The 19529-nt window shown below is 36.7% G+C and overlaps 1 protein-coding gene across 24 annotated transcripts in view; it reads right to left on the bottom strand.

Annotated features, from left to right (window-relative positions):
• The window catches only part of SLMAP (sarcolemma associated protein), a 92357-nt gene that overhangs the window by 21051 nt on the left and 51777 nt on the right, over positions 1-19529 (bottom strand). For 7 of the 24 annotated variants that reach the window (XM_054162374.1, XM_054162359.1, XM_054162459.1 and 4 more), the window contains exons 8-17: positions 19306-19377; positions 18297-18437; positions 14815-14952; positions 13411-13579; positions 13275-13325; positions 12673-12723; positions 9248-9310; positions 4942-4998; positions 1342-1422; positions 1032-1091 (exon numbers count right to left, since the gene is read on the bottom strand). In XM_054162374.1, coding sequence (XP_054018349.1) covers positions 1032-1091; positions 1342-1422; positions 4942-4998; positions 9248-9310; positions 12673-12723; positions 13275-13325; positions 13411-13579; positions 14815-14952; positions 18297-18437; positions 19306-19377 — 883 coding nt within the window. Of the gene's footprint in view, positions 1-1031; positions 1092-1341; positions 1423-3432; positions 3565-4941; positions 4999-9247; positions 9311-12672; positions 12724-13274; positions 13326-13410; positions 13580-14814; positions 14953-18296; positions 18438-19305; positions 19378-19529 lie in introns of those variants that run through there. The other 17 variants (XM_054162418.1, XM_054162485.1, XM_054162410.1 and 14 more) reach the window with 7 other exon arrangements.

Genomic DNA, 19529 nt, shown 5'->3' with positions numbered 1-19529 from the left:
CAGACATTAGAGCAAAAGCCAGATAGAACATTCTCAGTATCTCAAATATCACTGTTTAAACTGCTCTGTTGAACTAGTATCCACCAGAAAAATCTTAAACTCGGTTTCAGTTTTGTTGTTTGGAAATATATGTAACACAAGCAGTTTTTGAAACTCCTTCTGTCATAACACCAGAGAAGTGTGAAAATTCCAGAAACAATGCTCTTCTACAGGTCTCCTAAATTTCATTATCATTTCCAGTCTTTCAAAACCAAAAATTGTCACGACTTTTACATGTGATCCCAGCATAGGTAGCACTCTACAGATCTTACTGCATGTCTAACTGTACGTAAAGCACAGATTTTCAGTACACTAGATGTAACACAATCAATATCCCACAGAATTCTTCAGCTCGTGAACATGGAAATAGTAGCTCACTAATCGAGTTTTAAGTACGTGTCTCTTGTGTACAAAGCAGTAAGAAGAATCCTTTTATAGCTACAACACTCAAAGCTAAGGCTCAGTGATTATTCTTAAGTAGTTACAACAGAAAATTCAGATCTTGCTTGTGTTTAAAAAACCAAAATATAAAAATTCTATTTTCTTTTTAAGCCATCAGGTGCAAACTAACAGAAGCATTTCCGAGAAATCATGAAAACCATCCCCGTGAAACATGGCAATGCTTAAAACATGTCAGTGATTGAAGACTCTCCTCACAGATACCAGCTCTAGCTTAAGTGTATGCTGAAACTATTTCAGTTTCACTTGAAGTTAGACCATATAAATTCCTCGAGTACTGTTGGTGCAGAAACCAGCTTTATGCACAAATTATTTCTATACTGAGACTCAGAAGTATGCTTTTATATTACGTCACCCAAAGGAATCATTATTGATATTTAAATGCAGCTTTTCCATGCTACCAAAAATAAAAGATCTGAATTTCAGCACACTACTTCAAAAGACATATTTGATAAAAGCCAGGAAGGAAAAAAGATATATAAATATATATACACAGATTATTCACCTAAAGTCACAAAAATAGATTTGTTTACCTTTTAGAAGAGCTACTTTAGCAATAGGTTCATTTAGATCTTGGTCATCCATTTGGGCATCTAAAAAACAAAATCCCACATCCTTCAGACCGCAGGCAGACTGCAGACAGTTTTTATGCAAGTGTTCAGTGAAGAAAAGCTTTGACATTGTTCTCACATTACAACAGCTAATTATGAAGTAATGAAATAGGCAACTCTGCTCTTGATTTGTATCTGGCTCTGCATAGTACACACCTTCTCCACTCTTACATAAAATGCTCTTTATTAAGTGATTTGAGTCAAATTACAGAAACCTCAGTTAAACACTTACCTGTAGTGTCTTCACTGCTTTTTTCCTTGCTTGGACTAAGTGTGTCTGACAAATCAGATTCCTTGACTCTTGCTTGATTCTCTGTAAAAGACAACGGAAATCAATTGCAATCAGTAAACGCTTTGTCCAGTCTCTCGGCCAGGATTTCTTTTATATGTCTATTTATTTAACTACTGAGAAATGTTAATAGAAAACAACTTGGTTGAAGAAACAGACTGGTGGCTGCATATTTCTTCATAAATCTGGGCTAAAACGGATTCAGCATCACTGAAGGCATTAATCTAGCCTAGCATCAAATATGGGATTCAACTGCCTCATGCACAGCTTGAACTTTTATTAAAGCTGTATTCTTGCCAGCTGGAACTCTGTGCAAAAGCTGATTCAATCGGGGAACAAACAAGAAAAGAAAATTAAAACAATGCAGATACTGTAACAAGTCAGAAAGAAATTGCTGTGAGCAATAAAACTGTGCTTCAGTGTTTTGAACAAATAAAATAATAGCGACAAATCTTCTATATACATTTCTATTAAAAAAGAAGCGTGTTATGAACCAGTAAAGCATCACAACAATATCCATTAATACACTAACATTGAGAAAATATAATTTGAACTGAAAATTCTAAATGAAGGCAGTCTATGCCCTTTCCACCAAAAACAGCTTCATGAAATACCTGTTCAGGGACAATTCACCATATTAAATGCAGCCTAGTGAAACCATACAGTTGGTTTTGGGGGTGGTTTTTCGTTTGGATTTTCAGGTGTTTTTTTTTACTTATTTGGGGGTTTTGTTTGTTTTTCTGTGTTTGGTTGGGGGGTTTTGTTGCTGTTGTCATTTCTTTTTGGGTTTGCTTATTTTATTTTATTTTACTTTTCCAGTTTCTATACCAAATCTAGATTTTTAATGAATACCAGATTATTTTCAAAAGGTGAGGGGACTTAATTACACTAATGCATGGTTTTCCCCACACAGAATTATCCCTGACTCAGTTTAAATACTTTATGAGGCTGTACTGCTTAAAATCCATATATTTTTTAAAATAATCATTCCAGTATAGTTGTGATAGGTCCATTAGAGAAAGGCACATCATTTCTGATGTGGGCAAAAGCAGTACCTCTGCAAGTGAGCAACCATGTCACTAACATGCAGGTAAGGTTACATATAATTAAGCCTTTTTTTGGCTTTCACTGAAGCATCACTGCCCACTCACTAACAGAGGTTTCCACCAAGTCTCAAGTTTCAGCCAGAAAGATACATATATAATAAAATAGTATAATAACAATAAAACCTAAAAATGCATCATTACAATACTCCCAGTATACTGACTTCAATTCTACTGTACGTGCAGGAAAGCACACTGAACAATTTCTTCACACATAGAAGCTGTAGATGCACACAAGTATCAGAATGCAGGAAGAAAGGTGTGGAGCAGTAAATAAACCAAGTATGTTAGAGCAACAGCATTAGCATACACAAATTAGCAAAAAGCAAAGGAGTAATGAGAAAGCTTGTGTGCACTGCACTTTCAAACAAGAGAACAGACAGAACTAAAAGCCCCCAAAATGACAGTGAAAGCTGATGAGAACCTGTGGACCTACACAGTGAAATTAGCAAGAGTATGAAACACAGAAAAGTTAATAATAATAATAAAACAAAAAGCATTGTTTTCGTCATCTAGCATAAAATGTCTTCTATTTCTCTCTGCTAGAGTAACACCCACTTGTACATAAAACAAAGCAAACATACTGATCAAGAACCCGACTCTTCCTATTCCAAAGTGACTGAAATCACTGGGGTTGAAGAAAAGGAAATCATCTGTACCCTTAAAACACATTAGGGATTTGGACCTGGCAGCTATTTCTTTCATGCCTTCATCAGATTTCAAAGCTCATGACTAGAAGAGTTAAAAACTTGATTTTTGGGAGTGGTTCCTTGCTAAAACCAAAAGGGCACTTTCCTATTTTTAGCAAACCATTTCACATGCATTCTACAAAATCAAGCCCACAAGACTGTCAACAAAACTGCAATAGTCAACAAACCAAGTAATACATGCTCTTTAAAGTATTAAGAAAAGTATATCCTAAAAGCCTCACCCATGTCGTTCATATTAGTGGCCAATCCAGAAGCACTAAGCTGAGCAGTGTGTGTATCCAGCTACCTTAACCATATCTGGTCATACATGGAAACACAGCTTTCTTGCTCTGTGCAAAACGGGAGGAACAGTGCAAGTTCCAGCCGCTGAATTAATTCTCTCCCCCCCCCCCCCCCCCCCCCCATCCCATACTCCCCACCCACCCACTCCTGGGTACACCAGCTTCTTCCCCTTCTAGCCTCCTCCCCCTGAAAAAAGGAACAAGATTAGGCACCAGAGGAAAGATACCTCAGTGTCTACAACTGAAAAAGCAGAAATCAAGAAGAGAAATTTAGAAACCTACTTCCTATTCTGGAACCAGAGTCATAAGCACAAAGCTCTTTCCTGTGCTATGTTATTTCACAGCAGTTGTTGCTATTTTCTGTAAGAAAACTGAGCTGAATAAATATAGCCAAAATGATGAAGTATATTGAAATGTGTTGACACCATACTTACTTGATGAGTTAGAATATATTAACAGACACTAAAAATAGCTCACTGCTTCGAAGGATAACTGGCATGCAAGTGTCACATTACAGTTATTGTATGCATTCTTTTGCCAAATATGGCATGCTTGTCTATAGGTTATTCACATACAGAAGCAACTTAAAAGGTGCAAATTCATACATTAAGAGAAGATAAATTGTAAAGTCTCTAGAATACCAGAACTTTTAACAAGCCAACATTTATTCAACACAGTAACACTTTGCAGAAGGACAGAGCATACAGGAAGGAGTTAGTATGTCTAGACACTAATACAAAGCTACAGAAGTGGAGTCAGCCTGTGGTCCAAACAATCTTACATTATTAGACACATAGGAAACACTCATCTACACACTTGGCAGCATTCCTGATTGTGGTACTGCAAGATAAGGGTAACTGCTCCTTAACAAAGGGAAATCTTTTCTAACTAGCTCCTTGTCTAGTCTTGTTTTACATATAAAAGAGTTAGAAATGCACGGACACACTTTACTTGGCAAAGGCACATTGAAGAGGTTACAGTTACAAGTGTGTAAGCTAGAAAAAAGTCAAAACACACTTTTATTGAGAAGTTACAATGAGATCACATATAATTTCTATTTAGGTCTATAACAAAACCAAAACCTGTTTGAAATTTACGCAGACAGCAAAGATTTAATTCAATTCACAAAAGTCAGTCAATTTTAGATTTTAGTTTTTTAAATGCATATTGTTTTAAAATGCACATTCATGTTAATGACATTCATTCAGGCAAAACTGAGACTAGTATTTCATGCAGTTGATCTTAAAAAAAGAAGGTTTGCTTTAAACGTTTTTGCCCTACAACAGTATTTGGAGCACAGTTCAGTAAACAATATACCTCCTCTTCACTGATTTTTTCCTTAAGTGAATATTCCACAAAATTGAAACTGCTAGTTTAAAGACAGAGCATGCACTGAAGTGACAAAAAACATGCTTCAAAAACAGTTTAAAAAAAATCCAGAAGTCTAACCTTTCAAAAGCTTTGTTTCTTCCACTTTGGTTAGATGTCCTTCATCTATGATCTTGTCTGCCAAACAAAATAAGTGTTACTTTCCAAGCTCAAGTTAAGCAAGCTTTTCCCTGCACACATCTATGTAGACTGCATTCCATGACCAAATTAAAAGCTGGTAATATTACTTCCTACTCAGCGTTGAACAAAACCTTTATTCTGGCATGGAATAATGAAACAGAGCACATAAGCCTACTGGAATTTTGTGATCAAGTGCATAATTATTTCTTCTGCAATTTATTAACTTATTAATGCTTTGGTTCACTAATGGGAAGTTAGGAAAATTAAGTTTTATGAATTTTAAAAAAAACCAAATCTAAGTGGCAACAAAAAATTATTAATACATTTCTGAAGTTTTAGTCATAAAACAATTAATTAGAAGAGCTGATTGCCTGAAATAGATATCCACTCCATACAGCAGAAATCTAGAAACATGCCACAGTAAAACAGCAACTGAGATTCCACCTCCACATCACAACTGCTTTAGCAGTGCCTATGAAAAGCACACAGAAATAACATTTCTTAGGTTGAACTGTCAGAAATCCACACAAGCTTGCAGAAAATTTTGCATGCATCATCCAGGTTTACAACAGTTGAATTTACATGTAGCACAGACAAAGAGGTGTGTTCATGTGTGTCAGGTGCATAAAAACCTAAAACACAGAATTTGAGACTAGATTGCTAACTTCAACCTAACTCCAGCTAGGACATGAAGGCAAGCGGTAAGACCAAGAAAATAACAGGTTTGATTAATCAAGGACACTAAAAGAACTACTGAACCAGAAATCAGTGAATTTCTTTTTCAGGTTTCATTATTTCAAATCCTTCAGGAACTGGCCAGCAATGCCTACACGCAAAATTATCAAAGGTCACATATCTTACAGATCACATCATCACTTCCTAAGCAGTGCATCTTGCAGTTTAGACAATGGTGAAAGCTGTTAACAACCACCGAAACCCCAGGCTTGAAACTGCCTCTGCCTCCACTCTGTGCTCTCCCCGCTGCATCCGTGACAATCAAGCAGGGACCTGAGTTTGTTGGTTACATCATGTGCTACTAACATGTAACTGAGACAAGGAAGTCTGAACAAACAGCACATACAGGAGAGTTCAGAAGGTGAGTGACTGAGTATTTTTCAAAATTTTAAATAAAATGAATTAGCATTTTCAGCTTTAAGTAGCTCTGAAGATTAGAAGTCTCTGCACTGCTCAGATGGCATGTTGCTGGAACCATGACAATCTAAGTAAGGGCAGAGGCAGGACAAGATTTGCAGAGATCTTTTTCAACCCTGAATAGAGATGACAAACTTGAGCCACAAATCCTCTAAGGTCTGAAGAACTGTTTGCACAGCCAAAAGCTTATTCTGTCCCCTTTCTCCTCCCACAGCCAGACAAATCAATCTAAGAGAGACATTTCCTTCACCTGCTTTTCTCTAAAAGTATAGTTGTGCATTCCTGTAGCATTTTGCAAATACCACTTCAGAAATACACTAAACAGCACTGGATTTTCAAGTCTCAAGCAATCGTAGGAGATTAGTCATCATCCAAGTACAGAACAGTTTCCAGTTCATCAGAGCTGGAGACAGTCACTGTGCCTAGACCAAGGAAGGCACTAGAGGGAATCAAGTTACTGCAGCCACAAGTGAAGAACTACTGAGCGCTATTATAAGCCCTCTTCTGTTTAACAAATTAAACAAACAAACAAAAAATTGAACTAGAACAAAGTCTCCAAATGTGATTACTCCAGGACTCAGCTGAGGCTGGAAAGGAGGTAGGAAAGAAGGCAGTAAGAAATCAGCTGAGAAATCCTGCCTGTCTGAAAAAATTAACTAAATGTGAAAACCATACACTCAAACTAGCTATCAATTGCTTATCTGAAGGGGTAACACCTCATCTGTCCTGGACTTTTAGCTTAAAATAGGTTTCTATAATCTGTTTACAGAAGAAAACTTATCATTATGAAATGATGGATGTCGGAGTTCTCACAATTCAGCTACTCTTAAAACCAGAATAACTTTAGCACAAAACAAAGAAAGTAGTCCTCTTGACCCAGATGTTTTTCCAAACTAAAACCTTTGCAGCAGCTCTTCACACTTTAAAAAATTCTCAATTCCTGACCATAACAAATCTGCAGACTTAATTTTTTCTCTTTTCCATGGTGGCTTACTGTTTTCCAATGTTCACTATGAATGTGTACACATGCAAGTGTACAACAGCTTTCTTCTTGACACTACTTCTTCAGTAACACACAAGTCCCCTTGCACAGTGACCCAACACTTGTACAGTCCGTGTTTTTTGCTTGGTGGCTAGCATGTCTCTTAATTACACAAGTAAGCATTCTCTGTTGTAAGAATGCTAGCATTAGTGGGTTTCAAAGCCAACAAAATATGGTTTATTTCAGCATGCCTGGGTACATTTAGATAATGAGCACAAAATTGGAAGTTGGTGTCACTGAACTACGTAGAATCTATTTGGCATTGTTACCAAGTCACTGAAAATGGCAGAATCCAGACAGCAATCAGAAAGTAAAAGCAAATGTACCTATATCTTTAAAACTTCCTTTTTTATTTTCAGTTCTCTGCATCTTTTCCCATCACTATGTCAGAAAAATTTATAAACTTGGTTTCATTTTCATCAATCCACATTTGCCCTGAAACAACATGCATATTTTTGGCTAACTAAAATATAAATTAGGGTGAGGATCCTAGCTTTAACTGCTGGCACAAATAATGTTTATCATTCATGCTATCCAGTCACTACTTAACAGAAAGCAAAGAGTTACTGATACATTATCATAACTAATACTAATTTTTACTGAGGCAATCTAGTTTGAAGTTAACCTTTGTTCCTCTTTAAGAGTAGTTTATGTTATTTTGATGATGAATACAGTTCAAAGGCAGCTTTCCTTCAGGCTTTTAGGCATTTGCTATCTTCTCTATTTGAAAATCCCTTTTATATTTGTGTTGCCTATCATTATGTGTAATAAAATACTTCAGATCTGTTAACATTACAATGACTACTTAAGATGGCTCCAATAATTTTTTTTCTTCTGTCAAATTAGTCCTTGAAGGATACCAGTTTTGAAGACAAATAAAATGAAACCTGTATCTCAACATACAGAGGGGGAAAAAAAAAAGATAGTAAGCACTTATAACTTTATTTGCCACTAGCAGGTCATAAGTTTTGGACAAGTTCAAAAAAGCCATTCAATCCATCCAAAAGCTACCCCATTTTGGATGGATTGGGAGGGAAAAAAAATCAAAAACTTACTAGAAAAAAAAATTGACTTGCATTTGAAATCATAAATGCAAAAATCACAGAATTAAGAAAAATTGAAGACACAAATAAAGAAGAGTTAGACTGGAGTGAGAGACAGACATTAGCAAGGCACCAAATCTCTTTTGTCTATACATCATCACTGGTTTTGGTGAAAATTCATATTGTGTACCATGACTTTTTGCTGTCCATGTCACTGGTTTTCACCAGTGGGCACTAAAAAAACCAACAAAAAAGGTAATGAAATGAGCAACAAGTGAGCTGCATGGAATGATCAGAAAGTAACAGACTTCCCAGATCATTCAGAGCAAGATTTCTACAGCTGCTGTAGGTCATGACAGGTTACTGGGTGATACTGTGTGCCACATCTGCCTTAAATGCAAGTGCTATCTTTAAAAACCCATCAAAGCTGGATTTTACCTAAGTTAAGCATTCCAGCTGCATGGCAATTCAGATTTTAGTGTCCTGTTAATTCTTCCCTACCAAAATAAAAATAATCTAGCTTTAGTATCTTAAGAGGTCTCGATGCTCTTAATTAATAAACACCTTTAATTGCCTTGTTATCTCTGTAGTAACTGTTGGTAAAAAATGGTGGATTGTTTAAAGCATCCCATTTTCTTTCTTGTGCTACCTTACACACTCTACTTCCCTGAATTAAGCTGGTTTTCCTTAATGCTCTGCCTGTGCTTTCCCAATTTAAGTGCTTCATTCCCAGAACTATGGGAATGTGCACTTTCCCCACTGTACCAGCACAAGGCAGAACCTCCTCTTCTAGACGAAATAGACAATGTGACCGTGACTTTGCAAGAGCACAGATAGTCTCTTACTATTACTGGCATCTACTAGTATCACAATGCCACAATTCTATGCTCAGAAAATCTATACTAATACAGAAATATTAAATGATAGTGTCAAATTCTGTTTTTTATCCACCTTTTCTGGGTTTTCTTCTTGTTTTTAAAGCAAATGTGATGAACACTCTTGTACTCACTCTGACATTCTATGAACTGATGAATAAAAGTGCAGGCCCCTCCACTCTTTGTAAGAAAGTGCTCTAGTAAAGAAAGAAACACTTAAGTTTACATCTTCTTATCATTTTCAAAATGATGCAACAAAAACTTTGAAGGCTATTAACAACACTTGTGTAGTTACAGTGAAGTATTGAAATCAGAGTTTGTATGTAAGCAGACAAGACAAAATTGAAACGTCTGAGTGATATTAGAAAATAGATTACAGTTTTCAATGCATCACAAGTACTTCAACAGCATTTTCAAAGGGTACTTTTAAATCCTAACTACTAATAGCAGTTCTTAAGTACAATAAAAAGCTCCTTACCACAATAAAAGCCTTTCCCCCCCCTCCCCCCAAAAAAAAACCCCAAACCCATCAACTCTTTTCCTCAACAAAATTTACTAAGAAACAGTAATTAGAAGTCCAAATATTCTGCATTTGGCATTTGCTGTATTGGCTCTTTCAGGTAAGGTGGTGTCAAAGGACTTCCACTAAATTTCCATTAACAACTTTGCATCTTTGGCAAGAAGATGAATACAAAAATGTGATTCTTAAATCACAATAAATTTAGAAAACATGAGATGATACATGACTGAAACATGCAACTGTGTAGCACTGATGCCTCCAGTTCTTGCTGCCGGCTAGCTCATAATCAGACAAGGGTAACTGGGAATACTAAATCCAAACCTTGAAGAATAAGAAACATTTAACCACTACTAATGGGTTTTATTAATTAAGGGCATTTAGTAAGTTTCTTTAATCTTCATGTTAATTCTTACATCCAATACACTCTTGAAATTAAAAACATTTTTAAGTGTTGCTAAATAGCTCCCTTTACTTTTTGAACAGTTTCACTGCACAGAGACAACACAATTAATGGACAGTTCTACAGGAGAGATCCTAAAACTGGGCTTGATTCTCAGGTTTTCCCAAGTCCCATGTGACCTTGCTGAGATCCCAAATCCATCAGGATCTCTTCATGTAAAAACATGCTAACATTTCCTTTCAGAAGAATCTCTCGTATATATATACATTAAAGGTTGTTTAGCACACACACAAGAATTCCTGGCTTCTGCCTTCAACTGTGAAGTGTTTTGCTCATGCAGAATACCTACAACCACTTTCTACCAAAGTTACTGAATCTACACTAAAATTCTTAGCTTTTCTGAAATAATGCAAAACTATTCAGCAAAAAAAAACCAGTAACCACCACCTGCTGCTTTAGAAAGAACAAAATCCAAGACCTGGCAGAGAAAATGACTGCCCATCTGTCGTTATCCAAGGGCTAATGGACAGGAGGATACAGAAAAGCACAGACTGTCATGAAGAACACAGACCAGCAAGCTGTGAAACACCAGAGAAATGGGGTTGGACACAGAATAGCAGAGATGTAGAAGGATGTGGTACAAGAGAATAATGGTAAAGTACACTAAAATAAAGGATTAATAAAATAGCATGGTAGATGCACGACAGCAAAATGACAGACTGTATAAACACACAGAAGGATAACTTGAATGAGCAGTTCTATGTCATTTATATTCATATAGATAAATTAATTGGCCAAGAGCTTCCTAAAACTTCCAGATTTAAGCACAAGCTCTACTGTTATCCATAGAATGGAGGAATCTCTATTGCCCTGCAGCTATGCAGGTGACATTTTAACTCTTGTGCAATCCAAAATAAGGAAAAACCAGATTGCTGCTTCTGCTTTTAACAAAGAAGTGGCTAGCAGGGATTCCATGTTATTTCTTCTAATCACATAATAATGAATTCAATTTTGAAATGCGTTAGAACATTTTTAAACCCAGATTGATAAAAGGTAGCAGTATTAAAAACCTAACAAGATATTCCTAACATCAATACTGAACCAGTGGGGTGTTTTAAAAAGTAATTGTTACCATATTTAGTGTAACATTATTCACTATTTCTTTATGAAACAATATTTACATTCAAAGCTTGAAAGTTTTCACTAAGTGTTTTTATTTAGCTGTAAGATACTTTTTGTTTTTTTAATGTCTTTCAAAGTCTTTTTGTGGCTTCCATAAGTAGAATGAAGAATCACAATCCCAATATAGTACCTCGGGTTTGCTTTTTAAAGTAGTTCTTTATTTTGTGAGGTGGAAGAATTAAAGAAAAAATAAAAGCATACTTATTTCTTAACTGGTCTATTAAACATTAAGACTATCACCAACCTGAAATTATGCATCAAAAAGATGGATCAACCTATTTGAAACTGAAGCATGGCCATGCATAGAAATAGGAAAAGACAAAGTCTCCTGCTTGCTAACCTCAGCGTGCACCACAGCTAAGTGCCTCATACATTAAGGGATAACTAGTACTTAGATTAAGGGGAGGGTTTTGTATAGCTCCTGTCAGTGTTTAAAAGACACCCTCCTCCTGGCTCCATAAAAAAATTATATGTGAGGTTATGCCATGATTAACTTTGTTTTCCTATTACATCTCCCTAGTTAAGAAGCTCTTAATTTATACTTTAAAAAAAAGTGAAAAGGTAAAATCTAATAATTAGAGCATGGAGAGTCTCTTGTTTGAAACAAAATCATTTACAGTGAATAGTTAAAATAATTTCTCTATATAGGTGCCCCAACCTTCCAGCTAACACTACCACCATTTCTCAGAGGTTTCGCTATCCAGCAGGCACAGCAAATGCTGAACAAGGGCACGTCCAGGCAAAATTTAAGCAGGTAAATATATCTTAGCCAAAGGAACAAATGAATGAATTTTGTATCATAACTACAGTGATCTTCTCTAATCTTTGTGATGTACAGAGTATTCTTATCAGACAATTTTATTGTAAAAAATTTTAAGTGTACATTACTTAAAATTGATTTAACTAATTGGTCTTCAATAAAACCCCAAAAAATAATTCCTCAGTTAGTTCCATCTGCATTCATTCCTCCTTCAAAGGCACTCCCAAGTTTTAAAAACTTAGTTCCCGCTATTTATCTAGTTCATAAACTCACTTTTTTATACTTCAGAGTTGAGGGGACAAAAAATAGTTTTCCTGACTTGACTTAGCATACCAAATTTACTAGAAAATGGTGCATATCTGTGTAGTAAAGAAGAACAAAAATTGAGAGGGGGAAAAAGAGTCAATGAGTTTTCCACTTCCTTGTGTCACTAGCCTGATATCATTCAATAGACTCCTACTATTTCCAGTGAGAGCCCATCAGTAATGAGCAAAACACCAAAAAGTCCAAGTTGTTTTATTATGTTTCACAGAACTTTAAAGACACCTAAGCAAAAAATGCTGGTCAGAGAAGTGGATCAATTCAGTTCCAATTTTTTAAGAGAATACTGTTCCATGTAAAACTTGAAAGAACGTTTTGATTTTGTTCAACTTCAAACATCAGTCATAAGATAAAAGGTAGCCTTAGGATACACTACCTTTCTCTGTGCTCCCATTAATTTTAGGTATGAAGTCGTCAACTTGTATGCCTAGGATTAAGAAAGGGTATTATTTTTGGAACCAAACAAAATGGTTGGGGTTTTGTTTCTTTATAAATACAGCATTGTGAAATACATCAGGGCATTCATTCGACCTCCTCCTAAGTATCTAATCTAGTCAAACAAAATGCATAATTTAACGTGCTTTCGTGCAGTACAGATCATGTCCCTGTTTGTTCAAATGAGTAAGAGGTTACTGTCACTCAAGGAATTACCACCTATTACATATATAACTATTTGAAATCCATATCTATACGTGTGTGTGTGTGTGTGAAAACCTTCAAAATCTTGCAGTTGAGAGGACAAAAAGAGAGCTCTAAATTGAGCAATGACCCAGAAGCCTGAACAGTCACAACAGCAGTGCCCTCTACTGGCATTCGGTTCTGTTGTGGTTGGTAAGTGACATCAAGAAGAATGCACTACTGGGCTAACTGCAGGACATTGCTCTTTGTCAGACACCTAGACTAAGAGATTATTATGAAAAAAGTAATTGAACAGAAGATCTGGAAATCAGCTTGAAACAAGAAACTGATCACACCTACCTAAGCTGTTGTGTTCTTTTAGAGTTTTCTCTTGAAGATGTTCTAACCGTACTGTAAACAGAAGTCCAAGAAAAAGATATTTCACAGATAAAAAGAAAAACAAATAATCAAAGTTTCTTCCCCACTAGTGACTAACCTTGTAAAGCAGTTAGGCGCTCATTGGTGAAGTCATTATCAGCCTGCAAGGCTTCTATTTTTGCCTGAAGCTCTTGCTCTCTCTCTTCCATTTCATCTATTTTATGCTGCAATTCCTTTTTCTCTGTCAGTCCTTTCTGTTGGATTTCTTCTTGTCTTCCTTCTGCTACCTGTTCAAAGACAATTAAATGAATCATGCAACAAATCAGCATTAACATGCTAAGGAACAGACGTGGGTTTTTTTTAACAACTAAACATACATAAGTAACTCTTTGCTAGTCAGATGAAAAAAACAGAAGCAATGCATGAAAAATTTCTACTGTTATTTTTCTATTAATTTAATTGCAAGCACAATACCAGAGAAAGAATTTCAAAACATCTTAAATAACTTTTCATATGAGGAACCTAAACGTTACAGGAATAGCCCAAGGACTACAAAAGACCCAAAGTTTCCCACCATTTCAGTTCAATCAAAACCCAACAGTCTTTCTGAACTGAATGAACATAGCACAGATCAGCTTGACTGCAAGCCCTATCTTGCTGGATTTCATTATATCTCAAAGACTCTCCTCCCTCAAAACTCAGTAATGAGTTTCAATGTTAATCCTTCTGTGTATACACAACATCATCAGTGATTAACTCATAATTGGGAAACCAATTGCCTTAAGATCAACAATTTAACATTTTAATTTGGAAAGAAAAATACTCTGAGGTGTTCTGAGGTCTAGGACTCAGAGAATCTAAGTTCAAATTCCAATATTTATCTAAAACAAACAGAACTGTCTTGGGTTTACAAAAACTGCTACCTTCCACAACTACTTAGCTAGATAGGAAAGCCTTTGGAAAGAAGTTTTCTCGTATCATGATTATTTTGTTCTCAAGCATCAAGGATCTTTAAGTACTAATGTATTTAGCTCTTTAGTTTAATAACAAATCTGACAGCACACTCCTTCCCCCTGGAAGTTATTACTACTACAATGTGATAGTCTAGTTGTAATTGTAACTGCACACAGAGGCAACATGAAATGCAAATTCACTCCTAATTGCAGTTTTCATTCCCATTAACTGTAAGATATTTTGGTTAAACATTATTTGTTTATTGAAAAGCACCTGAACACAAAGTTTCCTACCATCCATCATTTTACATTGTATTGGAAGACCAAAAATACAATAACTTTGGCAGTGAATTAAAAGGGAACCTTTCTAGCGATTCACTTAACTGATGACAGTTTCAAGTACATTACATGTAAAACAAAAGAACATGTAAAAGGTGATATGCCTCTTTCTTTCACTAACCTGCTTTGTAAGTTTCTTACATTTTGATTGCTTCATTATAAATTAAATCCTACTTGTTTGTCCCATGCATTACAGTATTGTCATAAGGCAGATGAAGTTCTGTCATTACCTTTAGCTTGTCAGAAAGATCCTTAATTTCATTTACAGCTCCATTATACTTATTAGCTAATTCTCTTAATTCTTCCTGAGTCCGCTCATTCATTTCTTTCAGATGAGTACATTCATCTTCTGTATTACTTAAACTCCGCTGTAAAACAGAATGATTACGAAATAAATAAGAGTCTAAACTGACACTGAACCTGATCCAATTTGTTTAAAACAAAAATATGTAACTAATCATATTTAACTGCCCTGATGCTAATCGTTGAGGCTAAACAAACAGATCATGTCCTGGCAAAACCAGAACCTATACAAACCTTTGTAAGGTTGTACTTAAAGAACAGATTATGTGACGTGGTAGGTTTGGCCCTGGCTGGGGGCCAAATGCCCCCCCCAGAGCCACACTATCACTCCCCCTTCTTAGATGGGCAGGGAAGAGAGGAAAATAGAAGAAGAAGCCCACAATAAGACAGAAGCAAAAGTGAAGGTGGAAAGAAAGGCAAAGATGTTATTCTCTACTTCCCATCAAGCCAGATGGTGTCTTTGGTCACTCCCAGGAAGCAGGGCTCTAACACACGTGGTAGTTGCTCTGGAGGACAGACGCCACCAATGAACGTCCCCCCCACCTCCTTCTTTTACTTAGTTTATATATCTGAGCTGACATTAGACAGTATGGGATGCCCCTTTGGTCAGTTTGGATCAGCTAGCCTGGCTGTGTCCCCTCCCAAGATCTTGCCCACCCCTCAGCATACTTGTGGGGCAGAGAAACACTGGAAAAACATAGCCTTGGTGCTTGGTTCAGCAGTAGCCAAAAAACTGGTGTGCTATCAACAGCCAGCTATAGAACTGCAAAATGCAGCACTAGAAAGATGCTCTGGAGAGAATTAACTCCAGCTCAGCCAAACCAAATTCATATCAAAATATACTGCCCTCTTGCATGTTGTAAGAATTGATTTTACTAACAAACACTACCACCGGGACCCCCCAAAACTTGGACTTAGACAGGCCAACATCTTAACATGAGTGTAAGGTGGCCTGCTCCATGATATTACTAAGTTACTGAGCCTGTACAATGGAACGTAGTTTCCATGAATATGCATGTGCAAGTTCTACAGGAAGGGGCCTACATAGTAACAGGAGCATTAAGCCATTCCCATTACCTAGCGGATGTCAAAATAACAGATTGTTCCACTGCCCCAGCTCATTCCCTCAGAATGAGAATCATAACTGCTGTTAAAAGGGGTTGATGCCCCTTAGGCAGGCTTTGCTCGCTATAATGTTGTTATAATATAACACTTCCTGGTCGAAAGCTACCCACCTCCAAGGCAGACCACACCTCGGATACTTCTCCCTGGGCATGCGTGGACACCTTGCTCATGAGAGGAGGAGGTTGGCCATGGACAGGTCTGACTGACTATAAAAGAGGTCTCCCTAGCAACAAGTCTTTGGAAAAACCTTTCCCCACCAGGATTAAGAAAGGAACAGAAGGACCAGCAGGACTGGAACCAGTACCAGAGAGATGTCTTTGGGCCCTCGTACTGATGGTAGCTATAAGCCTCTTTCTCTCTTCACTTCGCTTTACTTGACCTTTGTCCTCTCACTTTTTCCTACCTACTGCACACCACCTTATGGGCAAACTATGAAATTTTACTGTTGATTGAAGCAAACCCCTGTGACAGTTTCAGGCTATGCCTCTAAAAAGATAGCTGCAGTTTTTTGAGCAGGAAAATGAAAAAGAACAAACAAATCCACAGCTGGGTGTAAACAGGAAAACAAGAGATTATTCTAAACAAATTCCATTGGTCAGATGTGTCAGATGTATTTCTAACAATCTCAGATTCCATTTCATTCCATTCTCTTTCTTCTGGCTGCTGCCTGCTTTGCTGGAGGACCCTTATCAGCTAACTTTGCAGATAAGCATTACTGACTTTTAACAACACTTTGAGAACACAGAACTCTCTCTAACATTCTCTATTTCTTCTAATTAACCAGAGGAAAAAAAGGAGAGAGAGGTTAGGGGGGGAAGCAAGGCAGTGTCCTCCTGGACAGGAGGATTTCTGTGCTGTTTTCTTTTTGTAAATACCTGCATTATATTGCAAATACTGTGTATTTGTACATATTCTTTGCATTCCATTGTAGAGTGTAGTTATTGCTTGTATAATACAGCTTCCATTTGCTTCCCGACTGAGTCTAGCTGAGTTTAGTGGGTTAAACCATCACAACCCCCCTGGCATGGACACCTGAGTTTTTACACCTTGAGGTCACAGCAAACAAACCATGTTGAGTCCACTGAGTGGACTGTGACACGTATAAAAACAACCCAAATGAAAAAAACCAACTACAGTAGGTTATATAATTAATTGTGATTGATAGGAACAATGTAGTGTGTGATCCATTTTCCCAGTTCTTCCTCATCATTGAATAGAATAAAGTTATACCACCGGATTAGGTCTTCTTCCAGCCTTTGAGTGAATTTATCAAAGGATTTGTTTACCATCAAAGAAAGTTCTATGTATATGCAAGCTTATCTCCCTAGAAAGCAGATGCTCCACCAGCTACTACAATTTTCCCTTTTGACTCAGATGATCTGTTTTCAAGGGTTTGCAGTCTCCTCCAGTGAGGTGGAGAAATTCAGTACTGCATATCTCACATACTTTGCTGTGTGTTTCCAGAGTCCCATGTAATGCTAAACTGTAAATGTTTTATAACATTTTGTGGTTCAATATTATCAGTAGATGTCATCATACCTTTCCTCCAGCAAAAGAAGATTTAACACATTATGTAAGCCAAATGGCTCCAAGAAAGAGTTCTAAAACTTTTCTGTAGTCCATAATGTTGAAAGTCATCTAAACTATGATCTCTTTACTGAAAAAACAGCTGGGTCTTCAGGAAGCAGGGAATCAGCTGGTGACAGCAGTGAAACTAAATGGTGTGGAGAGTTTCCTCCTTATAGCTCAAGACTTGTTTCTTTACTCAGTTTTTTTCTTAAAACTCTTAGTTCTCCAGCATTGAAACAGAACAAAATACCTTCAAACAAAAGTGCTTTTAAAACTACACTTTATAGTAATTATTAAAAGACTACTTTCAACCAGAAGCCAATGAATCTTCTGTGTAGAGAGACAAGTATGTGGCAGGATGCACTCAAGCAAAGACACTAAATTAGTTTTGCTCCTCCAAGAATCAGAGTAAAGAAGAAAAACTAGAACAAATAGGTGGAAGATTCATTTCTTAGTATATAATTGGAAAGCAGAATAAAGCCAGAAGTTAACATAAAACTCCAACCATTAACAAAGCTGTCAAAAACCATTACAATATAATAAGGTGCATTTAGCTGAAATCTCACAAGATTATGTATTAGACCTCTATATGCACTGCATCCTATAAACAGCATGAGGAGAGCAGAAATTGTCTGCACTTAATTTTAAGGCAATAAACCAGTAACAGCACTATAACCATTTCAACATTTCCAGATTAGGTATGAAACTTCAATACCTCCACTTCAGATAGTTTTCTGACCACTTCAATTTTCTCCTGAAGGACCCGCCTCAGGGACTCTTTGGCTGTTGTCTCGTAATTGTGTTTGTCTTCTTGTAATGCTATAAGTTCCTTTCGTATACTGTCTTCTGTTTGATTCTGTATGTGTAAGATAATTCAGATACAAAAATAGAATGTAGATTACTGTTGTGCTGATTAAAAGCATTAGATGGTGGTAAGGCCTGTTCTATACCACAATGCTTAGCAATTTCCAATAGGTGGGAAAATATTATCCTCATGCCAGTGATCAATGACACACTTGGATGTAAACCAGTTATTTTTTGCAGTGTATCTATGAGAGCACACATATTCAATGGTCAGCTTTGCTCACAGGAAAACAATGAGGGATTTTTGGACACCACTAAGGCAACATCAAGCCTAGGAGACCTATACTCTGACAAAACAGAAACCTATGAAGTGACATCTGAAAGACCTCACATAGGACCTGCAAAAATAGTTCTTAAAATGTAGGTAGCTGACAGGAATTGAAAGTAAAAATTCAAGTCAGGCTGGAGGTGGTCTAAACAACAAACAAGTCTGGGCTTATTTGTTACTCTGAATCCATCACACAGCATATTGATAATGTATTCTTCTCACAGCCCTATTTGGAAAGAATCATCCATAGGAAACATGACAGAACGGCTGCTTCTCATCGATGATGGAAATTTCATTACATACATATTTATATGCATATGCAAAAGAAGGGCTAAAAATGCTGAAAAATAGCAGTTTATCCAGATTTACAATAACTCAATTAAATACAGAAGAGATCTATAGTTTTCACGCTATTCCATTATCAAAACTGTAAAGACTCATTTCACAAAGTTTGTTCACAGTACCACCAAGGTTGGAAGAGACCTCAAAGATCATCGTTCCAATTGCTTTCCTGTAAGTAGCTCATTTCAAACCACTTTGAAAAAGCTATCTTTCAGCACCCCTAGCATTCAGCTTTAAGTGAATCACTTACCTTTGAACATGCCTGTAACTGATTTCCCATAACCTCTAATCTTGATAGCAGCCTGTCTTCATCTATTAAAGCCTAGCAGAAAAGAAGCATCACCTTAGTATAAACATGTGCCAGTAGAGCTATGCTTGAAAGCATAACCAGTAGAGTTATGCTTGAAAGACTACCATCAGTTACTTGAAATTGGTACACACTCACTGAGTTTGTTAAACATTACCTTTTCTGCA

The sequence above is a fragment of the Dryobates pubescens genome, chromosome 1 (genome assembly GCF_014839835.1).
Source record: "Dryobates pubescens isolate bDryPub1 chromosome 1, bDryPub1.pri, whole genome shotgun sequence".
Taxonomy (NCBI): domain Eukaryota; kingdom Metazoa; phylum Chordata; class Aves; order Piciformes; family Picidae; genus Dryobates; species Dryobates pubescens.
This window is presented reverse-complemented; position numbering and strand designations above follow the sequence as displayed.